General features: G+C 40.0%; 1 protein-coding gene across 1 annotated transcript in view; it reads right to left on the reverse strand.

Annotated features, from left to right (window-relative positions):
- Positions 1–249: 249 nt before the first annotated feature.
- LOC133351031 (mucin-19-like) overlaps positions 250–17574 on the reverse strand; it is a 285024-nt gene continuing 267699 nt past the window's right edge. The window contains exons 124-134 of the mRNA XM_061565914.1: positions 16828–16944; positions 16028–16267; positions 14194–14376; positions 13830–13918; positions 11434–11492; positions 9721–9893; positions 7788–7956; positions 6704–6889; positions 4696–4736; positions 3386–3445; positions 250–2235 (exon numbers count right to left, since the gene is read on the reverse strand). Of these exons, the coding sequence (XP_061421898.1) occupies positions 3408–3445; positions 4696–4736; positions 6704–6889; positions 7788–7956; positions 9721–9893; positions 11434–11492; positions 13830–13918; positions 14194–14376; positions 16028–16267; positions 16828–16944 (1295 nt within the window). The 3' untranslated portion in view covers positions 250–2235; positions 3386–3407. The remainder of the gene's footprint in view (positions 2236–3385; positions 3446–4695; positions 4737–6703; positions 6890–7787; positions 7957–9720; positions 9894–11433; positions 11493–13829; positions 13919–14193; positions 14377–16027; positions 16268–16827; positions 16945–17574) is intronic.

The raw sequence follows: 17574 nt of genomic DNA on the forward strand, positions 1-17574 counted from the left end.
CGTGGCCCGTCACGTGCCCCTTGGGCCCCGTTATCCCCTCATTCGGTCACGTGCCCTGCCCTGGTTCATCTGGAGTACCATGTCCTCACACAGCCTCTACTCACTGGCACCCGGACCATGCCCCCTCGGGATCCAACCCCTGGTGCTAGGGAGAGGTCCCACGCCTGCAGTACCTCCTTTCCGCTGGTACAACGCTATATACACACACTATGTACACCACTACACATTTAACACTCAGACAAAACCACATCCAGCAAAGTTTACATGTTTATTGGAATATTACAATGATTTCATTATTGACATTACGTGATCACATTACATTTTGCACTGGTTTTGGTGGCCATGACTGCAATATTTCGATTATGAAACGGTGGCAAAAGAACCTGCTTCTACCTCGGTTTCCTCTCTATGGCGACAATAAATCTGCTCCAGCAAAGCATTTTCACAACTCCACGGATCAGTGTGGTAAAGTAGGGTCAAACAACCCCCTCGACTTGGCACAGCACTGGGAGGACTTTATCTGATAGTGTGTGTATTGTAATTACTATTTTACCAAGTGACTTGATTGTAATTGTCATTGACTTTCATCCACTTGCATATTCATGTTATAAAACCACAACCATGGAGATTAAATGCATGCCTTCATAGCAACATTTTTACTGATGGCCTATCACATCACATAGCATATCACCATTTTTAGTTTTCTAAGGCAATACCAGTAAAATTCAAAATGTAGACCATATTTCCAAACTATTTGCCACAATTACTGTATTGTAATCACGTAAACAACTGTTGTATTCACTCAAGCTATGTAATAATGAATATAATTAATATATAATATATGTAACACCTATCTTCATGTGCAACTAACGTACGTGCAGTATGTGTACGTTTGCTCAGATAACTCCTCCTTGAGCACTCTACAAATGTCTACGAATGAGGAGTCATTTGAAAACCTATGATATTCAGATGATGTGAAGGTGGTCGAAGTTACAAATTAATGTGAACTCTGACCCAATAATGTGGCTTGTTGATCTAAGCCCAGCATGACCCGTTGTTTCAAATCATGAATGAATGTGTGTGCCCTCTCTCACCATAGCACACGGTAATTCAAAAACTGCCTTTCACACCATAACCTGTCAAAAACCACCCCCAATTTAGCATCCGTCACACTTGGCTCACAAGCCTACCTTTAAACATTGTACTAAATATCGTGTTATTGCGTTGTTGTCGCACAATAATGACAGTTTTATTGTGCAATTATAATTTACCAAATTCATCCCATTCAATTATTTGAATCTCCAGAGGGTAAATAAAATCCCTGAATATATTTATTACTGTTCAATGTCAACGGGATTACCTTTGTAACTGTATAGTGACACAAATACCAGTACTAGTAATAGTTAATCACAGGCACCTGCATATGACCCATTCTGTATGATTAATAATTAACAACACACAAATAAGAAACCTTTTTCGAGTTCCATTCAATATCAAAACATTGTTTACCACTCATCATACCTCGGATGAAATTGCATTAAAAAGTATTGACATCTAAAATATTTGGAAAATTGGGAATGCTGGGGCATACAATGAGCCACAGAAGAGTGACACGTGAGCTGGCCAACACATGAAAATCAGATTTACTCTTGAGGAACGTAAGTGAGCATAGGCCACTTATTTTCCTTCACAGGGTTGATGGCCAAGACCAGTGATGGAATGACTATTTAAGGCAGGAACACTCTCAAGAGGATGAACAACCAGGTGAGATGGAACAATGAGATCGGCGCATGCGCAGGATTGGGATAGGTTGTCGCATCGCAGGACTGTGTGAGGATGGCGACGGTGAAGCTTTCGTCCAGCAGTGGATTGAGAATGACTGATGATGAATTATAAAAATCCATTGCTAACAAATAAAAACAATGCATAATGGTAATGAGCATGTTTTCATGGTAGATATATATGTCGATAGCTCAAAACTGGTTAGAATTGCTTAAAATTACCTAAGAATAAATGTCGCCAACACATTCCCATTGCACATGCCGCATGTTATTATACAGCATTATTAAAAGGGTTTCGTAATATTCTGCATTTTTAAATTATTGGTCAATAGTAGACCGAGTGTAGGAATGTATCCAATTTAAAATTGCTTTCACAAAAGTACAGCATATGGATAATAAACTTAGTGGGTTTTATATGCGGAGTTGTTTTTCATGCTTGAGTTCCAAAGTGCTTCTGAAATTATAATAAAAAAAGTGTTCGAATTAAATTTTGACTTAAAACTTTCGTGACTACAGGAATGCATATTCTATGGTTCTTTCGGTAAAGTCACGTAGATAGAAAAATATAAAATAATAAAAATGAAAATAAAGTGAATAAAGATGTATAATTATTCACTTATTTTTTATTATTTTATTGTTGTAATTTTTTCTATCTACGTGACTTTACCGAAAGAACCATAGAATATGTTCGAATTAAAACATGAGGAAAATTACATTTACTTTTAGCATGTGTTACAACCTCACGAGTGATATATTAGTCAAAATTATAACATTGATTTTAGATCATTAGTGCACAGATTCGCAAAACTGTTTCCTCATTAATTCCGATGTGTAAAGTTTAATTGTTAAATAATTGGTCATTTAAATATTACTGAGAAAGGGTGTAATGAAATGACTTTGCTATATCGTGTGCTTTAAGATAAAATATTGAATAAACTATTTAGCAAAAACATTTAATCAGGTAAGGCCCACTGAGCTATATAGCTCTTTTTCAGAAGTGACCTGGCCAAAAATGATTGCTCAACGAAGTGGCTTATCATGTGGAAATTTATAGCAGGCAAATACCTAAATGTTTATTTCTAAATGTGGAGGAAAAAAACGGGAAGACCTGGAGAAATATCTACGTGACCACAGGGAGAACATGCAAACTCCAAATTTACTGGGGTCAGGGTCGGAATCGAACCCACAACTTTCTGCATACCAAGTGAGGTAATAAAAATCTCACTGCCGTGGCCACCTAACCTCGATATGAATAATCAAATGATTTTCAATCGACCAGCCACGGCGTGTGAAAGCGCTATCAACCCAAATTGCAACACAGTGTGGATAATATTTCAGCCAGTAGTTGATAAATTAAAGGGCTAAAAATGACTACTATTATTATTATAAAACCATATTATGGAGAATAAATTTTCCATTGTAAATAGCAGGTCCACACCAGATCAATCAGTTGCACAACTTTGTTGAATGCAACTGAATCTCTTCATATGCGGATGTCTCTGCAATCAAAGACGTCCACATGCTGGCAACAAATGTGTTAAACACCTGCACACAAATACAATAATTGTATATATGTATATGCATTGTCAGCAAATGTATATTACCGAGGTTCGTGATGGAGATCAATTACGCTGCCTTGCTGGTGGACGACGCTGGAAGGTTATCTGTTATCATCCGGAAAAAAAACAATTACACAACTGAGGAAACGTGGATGAAATTATATCCAATGTGCAATAAAACACGCAATCATTTGCAACGTATCATTGATTCATATGCGTTCACCTTGGACTATCTGGACCAGTACCTACGACGCAAGTCACCATTCAATGTATGTTACACGTTGTACTTTTAACAACAATAACACTTGTCAAAATATACGTTTGGCTTATTTTGGCACATAAAACTCCAATAGGTCAGTCTGGTAATATATATCGCCTTTCTATGGGCTTAGCCTTGAGCCTGAAACTAAACTAGTTTTATTTTACCAGGTAAGGCCCACTGAGCTATATAGCTCTTTTTCGGAAGTGACTTGGCCATAACATGATAGCTCAACGAAGTGGCTTATTACGTGCAAATTTATAGCAGCCAAATACTCTAAATGCATGTTTCTAAATGTGGGGGGGGGGGGGGAAACGGAGGACCCGGAGAACATGTTTCTAAATGTGGGGGGGGGGGGGGGGGGGGGTGAAACAGAGGACCCGGAGAAAAATCCATCCGACCACGGGGAGAACTTACAAACTCCAAATATGCAACAGGTGTCAGGGTTGGGATCGAAACCACGACCCCTTGTATACCTGGTGAGGTAGTTAACATATCGCCACCGTGGTGCCCTGCATTGTCCAAAAGTGATTAAATGTTTAAAAACTAAAAACACCACCCTTCACCATGGCTGACATGGCATGGCAAGGTCTTCATCCATTGACTTTAAAAAAAATATGAACGAACATTTCACTCCATGTGCTTAGAAACTGAACATCTTTATCGATGCCAAAACACCCACATCAGTATATTGCATAGTTTTCAAAGTAAATTAATATTTAGGAATGGTACATGATGTAATTGAAGCTCAGAATATGACCAATGAAAGGTGAGGTTAATTTTACAATAAAAATTGTTTTTATTTCACGTACATGTTGATCTCCTATTTTTGCATAGCAATATATATCACTATATATATATCACTCGTCCCAATTTTTTTTTTATATTGTCTCAGGAATTCAAATGCTCTCTTTTTACCCAAAGTGATGATGTATTTTGTATTTATTCCCATATACATGTAAGATTTGTTTTTATCAGAACTTTTGTAAAATCAGAAACACTGAAAATGTAATGACTATATTATTTCATACCACGTATCTTAAACAATAATCTCTGTTACTCTTTTAAAAATGATATAAACAATTGAGATACTTACGAGGTATATATTGGTATAATCCTTCGTCACGAATTCGTGAACTGCAACATGATCACATGACAGTCAGTTAGCATAATGCGTGCTCTCATTCCTTATATATGTAGTGGCATCGGTGGAGGCCACTGCATGAGGCCTAAGCCGGCCTGTGTGAGGCACGATGCGCACCGCTCACACCAGCCGCATGCCGTGCCAGCCTCTGGCTGTTAGGGGGCGAGAGCGCCAGGGACGGCGCAGGAGTTCACCGGTGGCCATGGCACTCCAGGTGAACCTGGAGGCCTGGTGATCAAAGGTACCGGCCAAGGGGCCCCAAGGAGGGGGCTGGGGGGACCACGGGACCAGGACCAGGTCCTTCTTCAGCACCGTAGCCGTGGGGTTACATTAACAGATTGACATGCTAATCTCTAGCAACACAATAGCCGAGGTATACCTAGTTCTGCGATCTTACATTTAATTGCAAATTCCATCTCTAGCCCCGCCCACTTACCCTTGGGTTTTACCCATCTCAAACCTATATAACCTTTGGCTGCAGTAGGTCTCTCGCTATATTTGTTCCTGTGTCAGTAGTCCGCCTGCTGTATTTTTTCATCTGAAGACGATTGCTTGTTTTGCGATTGAAACGTGAGTTTATTTTATTTTATTATTTTTCTATCTACGTGACTTTACCGAAAGACCCAAAGAGTATCACTCGTAATGTTACGTAAACAAACTTATGAAACATGCTTCAAAACGCATTTATTTTCTCTTTTGGTTGCCTCAATTAGCTCCTATGTTTCTTCGTGTGTCCTTCCCTTGGTCAAGGAAGCATTTATTTATTTTATGTACAGCACTTTGCCTCGTGGAAAGGCACTTTGCAAATGTTATGCATTATAATGATTCAGTATAGTAGCACATCAAAGTGTTGCTTATTCAAATGAGCAACAGGGCAGCTCCGGCCACGTCATTTAGAGCGTGGATTTTGTCACCAAACATTTGCAGGAACAACAGAAACACATTTTACATTTGATTAAGTGATAATGTTCATCGCTAAGTCAATCCATTGCTGGATGGCCCTCAAACACCAAGTAGAGAAGCCGGTTGTTTGGTCATAATTTACTAAGATGGTCAATGTCGATTTTATAGTATGCTTTTACAAACAACGTTATGATTTATAATTAGTTTATTTTGGGTTAGATTGTATAGGTGTAATGTCAATTTTGTTTTGGTTGGTGAGCCCAAAACTGGTTCGTACACTCATACCACTAATGTTAGCAGTCATGTGCCAACATAAGATGCACAAACCATTGTCCCCTTGGATTTCTTCTTTATCAATCAAATTGCCAATACGTTTTAAAAGCAATGTTTTCCGTGAGCATTTGAACATGCAAAAATGTAGCTACTTTTCAACATATTTATCGAGATTATTGCAAAATTATATTATTTTAATACCCTGTCGCTACGCTAATTCAACATTTCTAATGTAAACTAGTTTTTAAATCATGCTTCAAATATAATTGAACTTTATTCCTGATTTTGTACTGTTTTTTTTTTCTTTTAACCTGTAATTGTGAACTCTTTTTAAAAAGTGACTATACATCTCATTGGACCAGTGCCTGTTTATACATTAAAGACGTGTGTGTGTGTTGGCACACAGTAGTGGTGGCATAGCATTTAGCACGTGGCACTATAAACCCAGCAACCTAAGATTGATTCCTGACCATGGCTAATATTATTGACAAGTGACATCTGGAAAGGTCGCGGGTATCCCCTTCATCAAGCAACAGCGTCCATCGCAGTGAAGCATAATTAAACAACCCGAATAACTGACAAGATAATTCCCTCCCATCATCTATTGTCCCTAGTTCTAACAAAGCTTGATTCAAGAAATGTAATAACTCTTACCTACAACACCTTAAATAGTGCCGTTTGTTGCTGCCCAATCAGTGGTTTGTGGGCCTTTGTTCAGCAAGCACAATCCAACCATGACTAAACTTTTTTTTAAATGACATTGACTCCAGGAATTATTACGTACCTCTTATGATTCCCAAATATATTGTAGCTTCTTCCTGTTTTGTATCTCCAGCATATGTAGGTACCTATTCCAAGCAAAGTCAAAGTTCCAAGACTTGCGAATAATATTGCGAAGAAGGCCGATGTTTTGATAGTGATGTTTTCACACGTGGGTCCATCAGAATGGTACAGTCCTTCTTGTTGGCAGCTAGAATAAAAACGTGTCCACTGATTACTACCATAGTTCCACATTTCTAAGATCCTCATTATATTCGAATACAGTACATTTCAAACTACAAATTCTGATTAATTTGCCACACAAACTAATTAAAATGTAATCAGGGAATTTTACATTGTTGAAAATACATGGTATTACTGTTGTATTCCAAACCTTGATAGTTTCAAAACACCGTGCTTTATTGTTTCAGGGTATCTTGTGAAGTTGTTGGATTGATTACTTTGTACAGTTAATGAAAACTAGGTCATTTATATCTGGTACACATTGAACCTGAGCATTAAACAATGACAGATAGACACACAACCAATGCCTCAGTATAATTAAAGCCACATGAACTATATGAGCCAAAGATGTAATCTGCTTACTCATGAAAAAAATCCGACATCAATATCCATAAACAAAGGAGTAAAATCAAAATATAAAAAAAAAATGTCACTGAAATTAAGACCTTAAAGTTTTGGCTAACCAGCTATCACTGTTCTCCAATGTATTTTTTTAAATGTCTTGAAAGTGTTTTGCAAGATTACGTTCATATGGTGTTGATAAACCATTTAAATAAACAGGTGGATAATGTGGAAATATTCAACAAGACTTGGCATTTATTAGTCCTGGTATACATGTATTAGTTGGTGTCCGGTGAGACTGTGGTGCATCTGGATTAGATGGCAGGGTATGGGTTCTGCGGGGTTTTTTCCCCGTGCTTATAATAAAAAGACATGAGGCTGTTATGCATTGGAAACACATAGCAAGGCTTCAATAATTATCCTGAGCCTGACTCGCTATATGAGGATTAACAATAAAATACGTGAAAATAAATTCGGGGGAAAAAAACTCAAATTTTACGTAAGTGTAAGTGATGTGAACTTACATGCACACAGGCCCAGTGTTCGAGGGCAAACATGTTCCTCCATTGTTACACAAATTTGAGTTCACACAGGGAGACCTGCATACGATGTTGTATGTGCCATTCCACACAGCTTTGTATCCAGGCATATTTGTACTGCATACTGTGTAGTTAAGGAGGTCATCCTTGGAAACTGAATAAAAATGAAAATTGAGCATTAAAGTTTAAATATATAGTGCATATTATATTGTAACTTTGTATAATTGATTAATGTATGTGAATATTACATATGTTAATCCTTTTATATTAATAGTACTGCGAAATGTTAACAAAGACTGTTAAACGCATTTTCAGTTTCAAAGAAACGTATACTTTAAAAAAAAACATCTCACGCTATAGATCAACATTCAAATATTTCGGTTACTTTAGGCTTGCAAAGCCGAGATTTATTACAGCCATGTGCATGCATACGTGGATTTGGAGAATTATGAAATTGTACGCAAGGTGAACATCTTTCGCACCGTGCATAGCCGACCGTGCTCATCGGAGGTGAGTTAAGTAGGACGGAAAGAAAAACAAGGAACAAAGAAGTGCTTCGTCAGGTGGGGGAAGAATGTGAACTCATTCAATCGATTCGGGAAAGCAAGAGGACAACCCAGATTGGGCAGGTGATGGTCAGAACAGCCTGATGGCAGAAGGTCATTAGGGGGTGCAATAGTGAGATAGAATGAGCCGAAGGAGGAGATGCCTGTTCAAATTCCTCACCCTGGTCGACAAATCCCTTCGTGACCTCGCCCCACCGCATCTTTCCATGCTTGTATCTTTCCTCGTGCCTTCTCGCCCTCTACGTTCTCATTATGTGCTGTCTCTCTCTATGTTCCTCCTTCTCCCTGTGCTCAATTACGCTTTCGCTTTCTCTCTTCTTGCCCCCCCCCCCTTCACTGGAACAACTTCCCCTCCACATTAAGCAATCACCTTCGCTCACTAGTTTCCGTTTCGCACTCAAAACTCACTTATTTTCCATTGGTCACCACACGACCCCTTAATCTCCCACTCATAAACGCCACCGTTACTTTTTCCTTTTCTTATTCTCATTATATGGCTTTCACTCAATCCCCATTCATTCAATCCATTCATCATAATTTACTGTTATTCATAATCAACGTTTTTGGGTTTAGATCGCGTTATTTATAAATGTGTTGTAACCCTCCACCACCCGACACGGCCAATCAGTAAAAAAGAGTCACGTTGACAAAAGACAAATAGTTCACTGCTTTAGCCCACCGGTGTGTTGAAGCCACAACATTTACAATTTGAGTACGACGTTTCACCATTCTGGCGAATTGCCCAATTCACCATTCTGGCGAATTGCCCGATGATGCTGGATGCAATTACCAGCGAAACGTCGTACTCAAATTGTAAATGTTGTGGCTTCAACACACCGGTGGGCTAAAGCAGTGAACTATTTGTCTTTTGTCAACGTGACACTTTTTTACTGATTGGCCGTGTCGGGTGGTGGAGGGTTATGACACATTTATAAATAACGCGACATAAAACCCAAAAACGTTGATTATGAATAACATTGGTCACGAAAGCCTACGTGTTAAATAATTTACTGTTATCAATTTCGCTTTCACCGAATTCACACGTCACCGATTTGCCCCCATTGCTTCCTCTCACCTATTGCATTGACCTCGTCACAATTGCATTAACATGTACCATTGTTAATTCGTTGTAAATTCGCCTAGGTTAAGGCGCTATGTGAATTCCTTTAAGATGAGGGAAATATTATTTAGGACAAGACCAAAAGAAGGGAGAAAACAAATGGCCAAGACAGACTATGTTCAGCAAAGACGAATGGACAGATGCAGAGGGCAGCAGAAGACGGACACGTGAAGGAGAGAAGTGTGCCTTGGACCTGTCTATGGACAAAGCACTTCATGATATGTACACATACGTGGATTAGACATTGTTGAATTTAGCAGTGTCAGGTTTTGTAGTGCAGCACGCGTGGCATAGTTGATGTTATTAATCGTTGAATTTAGAGTCCCATCGTATATGGAAATCACATCCTGGTTTGTTGTGTAGTTAAAACGAGCAGTGCAGTTCAGGATAAATGGTTGTGCGGTACTGAAAGGAACACAAATAACATGTTAAAGAGATCATTTTTACTCATAAACACTTCACATAAACGAGTATTATTCCTACAGCAAATTTACAAATCCGTATGACACTTTTAGACTTATCCACCTGACAGACACAACAATCCCTTTTAAATGTCCTCACATTGCTTTTTCAAATACGTTTAGATTGCTTTCTGTATACATTTCTAAAGTATTTATTTTAATTGGCATGTGAACCTATTTTTTTCTCACACAGAATAACTCCTCTGATTCGTCGGCCTATTATCAGCGACTCCTGCAGACCCTATGCTTCCTATTATCCATGATAATCTGTGACATTTTCAATATATCTTTGTGGAACAGCATCCTTTTATCCACGCCTTGTGGATAGCGGTCGCCCAATAAATTACTCATGTTATCCGTCGGTTATCTGCGGGCGGCACTCGCTTTGATCACGAGACAACACAGACACGATTAGCCTCGCAAAAACAAGAGAGACACACACAGCCAGAGACACTGAAAGCGAAACACAGAGACGCAAATATAGACAGATAAGGAGAGACACGGAGGGACACAGACAGACACAGAGGCAGACGAGAAAACAGACAGAGCAACACAGACACACAGAGACAAGGAGAGACACATAAGACAAAGATACCCCACACACATAAGTGTGGAGATACATATACAGAGACAGTGAGACATGGGGACATTTGCAGACACAGAGACATAGAGACACAGACATGGAGACAGACCAAGAAATACGCAGACACAAAGACGAGGATAAACACAGCCCACAGAGAGATACACACAGAGACACATGGAGACACCCGGTGACGGAAACAAACGCGGAGACGCATAAAACAGATCGGGAGACACACACAGATACACAGATGCACGAAGACGCACACACAAAGAGAAATGGATACATGCCGAACAAAGAAAAAGAGACAAAGACAGACGAACAGAGAGAGCGAAAGAGAGGTTTGGGTAGGGCACATCGCTAACCTTTGACACCTACAGCACACGAGTTGAGAGACTCGTGAAGTGTAACACGCCTTCGTGGGTCTCTGTCTCTGTACGCATCTAAGTGTGTGTCTCTGTATCCCAGTCCGTGTTGCTCACGTGGAGACAGACATGCATCAAAGGCCCTACGCTGCGTGTTACTGACTCCTGTTACAATTCTTTTCGCGAATAAGATTCATCGCATGGTTAATGATACCTATTATCCGCAGGTTATCTGTGATTTTTTACCCCATAGTAAAATCGCGAATAACCCTGCAGATAATAGAATCTGCGATAACGGTGCTCCATATCACTACGGATAAAGGGAGTTCTGTGTTATTACTATTATTCCAATTTGTACTATGTAATTATTCTTCCATTATAAAGCACTATCAAATGACGAAGATTGTGTGTTGGATATGTTTTCCCTCGTACACATTGCAGTCACGTGATTTTGTCCGACTGAGCTGAGTGATGCTCTGTACTGTCTGTGCTCATGTCTATTGGTGGGCCACTTAGTCGGCGGTGGTTGGCTAACCAACCTCATAGCGTTCACTTTGAAGTCGTAGTAGATTTTAGATACCATCAACTTTGCTATAACCTGTTTGAAACAAAACAACATCAAGTTAACAATCAATGTAACAACAATAGGGGGTTATCGATGCACAGATACCCCCACTGATTGGGAAAATTACAGATAATTTTGCCTTTATTTCAAAGTCTCCTCTACACGTCTCCCATCAATCTCAAATGGTGTACCTATTCAATAATTTAACACTCTCCTGGTATGCTTTGTCCAACATAGCCGGTCTGATTTGCTTACGGCATTCAGTGATGCCCCACGCGTGAGCTCAGGTGTTCGATATTTCGCTGCTTCGTTGGCCTACACACACCGGTCTTTGACGGGATCCCCACGGGCGTTAAACCCAAGCGGGGGGGCTACGGTCAGGTGAACGCGGGGCCAATGCATCCGTTCCATGACCGTCAATCCAACTCACGAACATCTCCTGTAGCCAATTGCGTACCGCATGACGCCAATGGTAATGAAGCAATCAGTGGGGTATCTATAAATGGATGGCCCTGTATATTTGCATTTATTCTAACGTCAGAATATGCAGTGTCACAGGTGTTACGGATATATGTTAATCTTTCACGGTTGGTAATCTCTGTGGGGAAATGCCAAGTTATATTATCTTCTGTAAATAAGCATGATTTCAATTGAGGCAACTAGTTATCCAAGGCCAGGATGATGATACTGTGTTAGAGCAGTAAGCTGATACTGCTGAAGCCCTGGGTTTGAATCCATGTAGCAACCCAAAATTAAACTCGTTCAAATGTAATGAGTTTATCACCTCAGTCGCGTCACCAATAATGACTGCACGAAAATTATACCGTTACATTAATTTCCTCACTGAAAATGTGTCCCTATTCAGCTCTTGAAAACCCAAAACAGACTTGTTGGACATGTGAGGAACTCTTTACTTGGCATATAAACTACAACACGACTCCCGGTGTAGTTTCGTGAAATAATATTCCAGGGCCTTTCTTTGACACAATGTAGTGTACTGATATCCACAAGCATTCCAAATGGAAATGTAAACGTCTTAACATATGAAATACAATTGTGAGAATAAAAAATTGGGTCTAAGGTTTACCACGTCACATTATGCTAAATAATCCACAAAGACAGAGATCCCCGTGTATAGCCTTATAAGATTGTTGGGGCCAGTTCTGCTAGCGAGTACCTATGAAGGCCGGCACAGCACACGATGGGGTGGGTGGCCAGCATCATGCCCGGCTGCCTTTCTCTCCCCATTGGAGATGTTTACACATCCCACCAGATACTCGTTTGGGGCTAAGGGGCTGTCCATAAATGACGTCACGCGATTTTGGACGATTTTTTACCCCCCCCCCCCCCTCGTCACACGGCGTCACAAAAAGTCAGACCCCCCTCAAATATGACGTCACAAAGCTCCCCCCCCCCTAAAACCATATTTCCATTTTGAAACTAAAACATGCTTCAAATCGCTTTAAACTATTGTCATTGTAGTGTGTATTTAATGTGGTGCTGCACTCTGTTGTACGAGAAAACATTTATTAAAAAGTCTATTTAATTAAGTGGAACGTGTTTATATTTATTTAAAGTTGCGCATTTTTACGTGACCTTACATTTCTCAAACTTCCCCCCCTCGTCATACATCGTCACAAATGTCTGACCCCCCCCCCCCCCCAGGTGCGTGACGTCATTTATTGACGGCCCCTAAGTCAACATAGGGAAGGCCCAAGACTGGTTCAGATAATTGTCACTGGTGTTGGCCGTGAGTGGGAATCGAACTCGGGTCACTGGATTCATAGAGCAGCATCAGAATCTGAATCTTTATTTATCCTGGTGGAATACAATGAGCCATAAAGCTCTTTTCCACAGATGCCCAGCTTGATTCCCGCTACACCACATTTCCTAAATAAGCCACAGAACAGCATTCATCATACAGTTTTTAATGCCAGAAACACATTCCTGCGGAGGGAGCTGGTAGGAACGTTTGGTTGCTCGGTCAATGGCCAGGGTCAACGGCGGCGTGGTGTATCCCGCAAATATGCCCGACTGTGAGGGCGGGCACAAGCCGGCGTGAGTAGGTTAAACGTTGAGTTTCATAAGGGCACCACGGGGTGACCAGCCCCTCCCCACCCAGCCCCACCCCTCCCACCCCCCACCCAGCCCCACCCCTCCCACCCCCACCCAGTCCCACCCTCCCCACCCAGCTCCTACCCACCCACCCAGTCCCTCCCCACCCTCCCCCTCCCTCCCCACCCAGCCCCTCCCTGCACGACGGACGGACACAGTAATCCCCTGTGGGCTGGCGTAACCAGGAGGTTCCTACCAGTATAATTTAAATATGCATTATATACTATAAAAATGTATATATACATAAAAACGTACCGCTGATGAAGTGTTGTAGCTTATAATTGTTTTATTAGTCTCAGTGCCAAATGATGCAAATATGAACAGCGAGTATGCCACGTGCAAGTCTGTTGAATACAATGTGCAAAGCGAAAGACATTTGTCATTTTCGGATAAGAGAAGTAACACATTTTACTATTTAAAGATCTTAATGGCCTGCGTAATACACGAAGGAACTTTTTTAATACGTATACTTTTGGTGCTAAACAACGGGGTAACGATGCTGTGATTTAAACGTTTGCTCTCATAACATGCAAACAGATAAAACGTGAACTATACTTATTTTATGAAAACAAATGTTTAATAATTTGTTTCGTGGTAATAGTTTAATACATGTTATTACCTGTGTCGATGTATGAACTGACAATGTCAAGACCATACTGGCATTTGTCACCCGTGTGGCCAGGCAAGCAAGCACATGTGGCAGTGCAATTCAAATTATTGAAGCAAGTTCCTCCATTACTGCAGTACTCAGTAGTACATGTGGTCTGCGCACAACTTGTCACCACACACTGCTTGCCATTATCTGTTTAATAGAACAACATATACATTCTCTCTCGTTATATTGTTTGAATGTTCACTGGTTTGAAAGCCACATTTTTGACTGCCAAAATCATACTTTTACATCAGAACGAAACCTGTCGCTGCAATACATTTCTGCACTATGTTCTACATTGGTGAATCGATGATGGAATATTAACACATTTTATATGTATCTATTTTCCACAGCCAAAATAACAGAAAGATGTTATATATATATATAACCACACAACCCTTTGGTACAGCTGGCAATGCAGAATCAAGGAGAGGAATTTGGATAAAATTAGGTTAAAAACATTGTTAATTAAAACTTAAAGGCTTCGCCTGCCCTCACGTGCCCGCTATAAATGGAATAGCCTGGCAAGTGCTAGTAAGAGCTCACGTCTAGGTCTCCCGAAATTGCTATGGTAATCCTCCTGGCATACCCACGTGTTTCATCTAATCGTCCAATAAGCAAAATGCATCCGTGGTACAGTAAGTGCTGTGGTTTAGGGAGACCAAGCAAGTTATTCAAACGCAACAAAACTGGCATTGGTGCCAAAAATAATGATACTTCAATCTCCATTTAAAGTGACAGAGATATCGTTTAACTTTTTTCCAAATTATATTCTAACTGTGCTCTCAGTGTTATGTCATGAGACCTATTTGGAACACTGAAGCTAGCAGTCCATCTTACTGTGTCAGAGAACGACCTCCATGTTAAGTTGTAGGGCTTTGGTTTGTTGGGAGCATGGGTGACTGCAGTTATGTTTACAGAACACAATTGGATCTGTAATTCTTCAAATAAATTTTGTCATACAGCAATTGTACCACCAGTAACATATTGGTTACCTGGCTGTAATATATCTGTTTACCCCTTCAATTGCAAGACCACCTAATGTATTTAGGGCTGTTAGATTACGCTTTTAACTTTACCTAACAGGTGTGGCCAGCGGAGGTGAATGCCACCTGATGATGCGTTGTATGGGAAAACAATTTAACTCTCAACTTTACCATTATTTTAATGGCCACTACTCTATAACCTTAATTATGGAGTTCTTATAACTCAGATTATACATATTTAAATACAATTATACAGTAATAGCTCCCTTTCCAGCAAATATTTACGTAATTTTTCGAGCGAAATGGATAGCTTTCTACTCGTTTTCATTTCTATGTTAAACATATACTGTTGTCAATCCTGTGCACATATATAAAAAGTCAATATAACTAAAGCAAAATGATTAACACAAATGTATTAGAGTTTCTATTATATATTCGTTAGTCTCTTTTAGGCGCGCACATATTTTAATTACAATGATGTAGACTTGTTGTACAGGGTGCTTAAAAAAAATGTTAACACTTGAGAATTTGCAACAATACCACGAGAAAAGTGCCTCCGGGCTCTGGAGACCACCTGGAGAAGATTCCAGGCACGTGTTGACAATGATGGCGAACAAGTGGAGACTCTTTGACTTTTTGAAGCTATTAACATACATTTGTTATCATGTTACAGCGTATTATTCGTTCTTTCCCATTACAAACGATAGTCCCATATAAGTGATCATATTTTTTAAGCACCCTGTATATTAATAAATGTGTACACTATCATGTTTACTTCGTGTGAGTGTCCGTGGAATGGACATGAATGAACTTACTGTAGTAGTTGCTTGGGCAAAGACATGTGTATGAGCCAGGAATGTTTGTGCATTTGGCGAGTGGAGGGCACTTGGTCGTATCGCACTCATTGATGTCAACACAAGTTGATCCAGTTTGCTGGTATCCCTGATTGCACTGGCAATTGTATGATCCAACGGTATTGATGCAGGTCTGCTGCCCAGTACAATTATGCTTGCCCACGGAGCATTCATCCTCGTCCTCACAAATATTTCCATTGCCTGTAAGGTTAAGCAGGTAAATTACACTCTGCGCATATGTACACTTTAAAGAAAAAAAATCATCTGGGCCAGCGACATGGCCCAACGGTAGCGGGTTTGCTGCTGATTGCGGAGGTTCACGGTTTATTTCCCGCACGCCACCCTGGTTAATACTGCAGGTGCAGTAACAGTACACTACACACTGTCCGCTTCACAGTGGACAATAATATATCTTGTAATGTAATTTTAAAGGAATAATCCCTGGTGTATTGGCATCGTGGTCCAAATAAAAAAAAAATATCTGCAAAGGTATTCAATTGTAATTATGAATAGCAAAATAGCCGCTTACTGTGAAACTACTGCAGCCTGTTTCTGTGAAACACAACGCCTACGTGATTCATTTGTGTTATAAGAATGTCGCATCTACTTAATGTGCTAAATTATTGTTGTCTCGTAAAATACTGAAAAAAGGCTGAGGCTGGGTATGATAGACAACATCTTTCTTATAGGTACTAGCTCCTAAATGGGAAGAACCATAATAGCGGGTATGTATGGAATGCCATGAGATCTTTGCAATTTACTTTTATAACCAGGGTAGCAGCAGAGGTAGAAGCCCACAGTGTTCTCACACACAGAGTTTCCAGTGCAGTTGTTTGTGGTTTTGCACTCATCTATGTCCACACATTCTGTTCCGTTCACTAAAACAAAAAGACATACACACACAAATAAATAAACAAACATTGGTCCACAAGTGCCATTTTGAATATATTTAGGGAACAATGGACCAGCAATGTGCCGCACAACTCTCTAATGCTATTCGACATCAATGCAAAAGCTAAAGTGGCCATTATTCTTACAATCTATATACAGAATTATAAAGTGCTGAACATAATTGTAATCATGAGAAAAGAAAGAGAATATACCGTAAAATTACACTATCCCGTAGAGTGTATTTCATTTTAAACGTATGAGAGATACGATTCATTAAACCTCAAAAGCATTCTGGTCGTTTGTGAAGCTTTGATTCAACTGGCTACATTGTTACTCATCCAGTACGCACATTAATATCCTCCATAATATAGTTTATTTTTGGGTTAGATCGCGGAAATATAAATGTCGTTAAACCCGCCACTACCCGACACAGTCAATTAGTAAGGTTTGTCACGTAAACAGAATATGCCAATTCCTTACTCGTACAGCACACCGGTGTGTTGGAGAGCAAATCCACAACATGGCATGCTCTATTTACGTGAAAACCGTACTAATTGGCTGTGTCGGGTGGTGGTGGGTTTTACGACACATGCATATTTACACGATCCAACCCAAAA

Source organism: Lethenteron reissneri, chromosome 36 (genome assembly GCF_015708825.2).
Source record: "Lethenteron reissneri isolate LAM-NWPU_2019-01 chromosome 36, ASM1570882v1, whole genome shotgun sequence".
In the NCBI taxonomy this organism is placed as follows: domain Eukaryota; kingdom Metazoa; phylum Chordata; class Hyperoartia; order Petromyzontiformes; family Petromyzontidae; genus Lethenteron; species Lethenteron reissneri.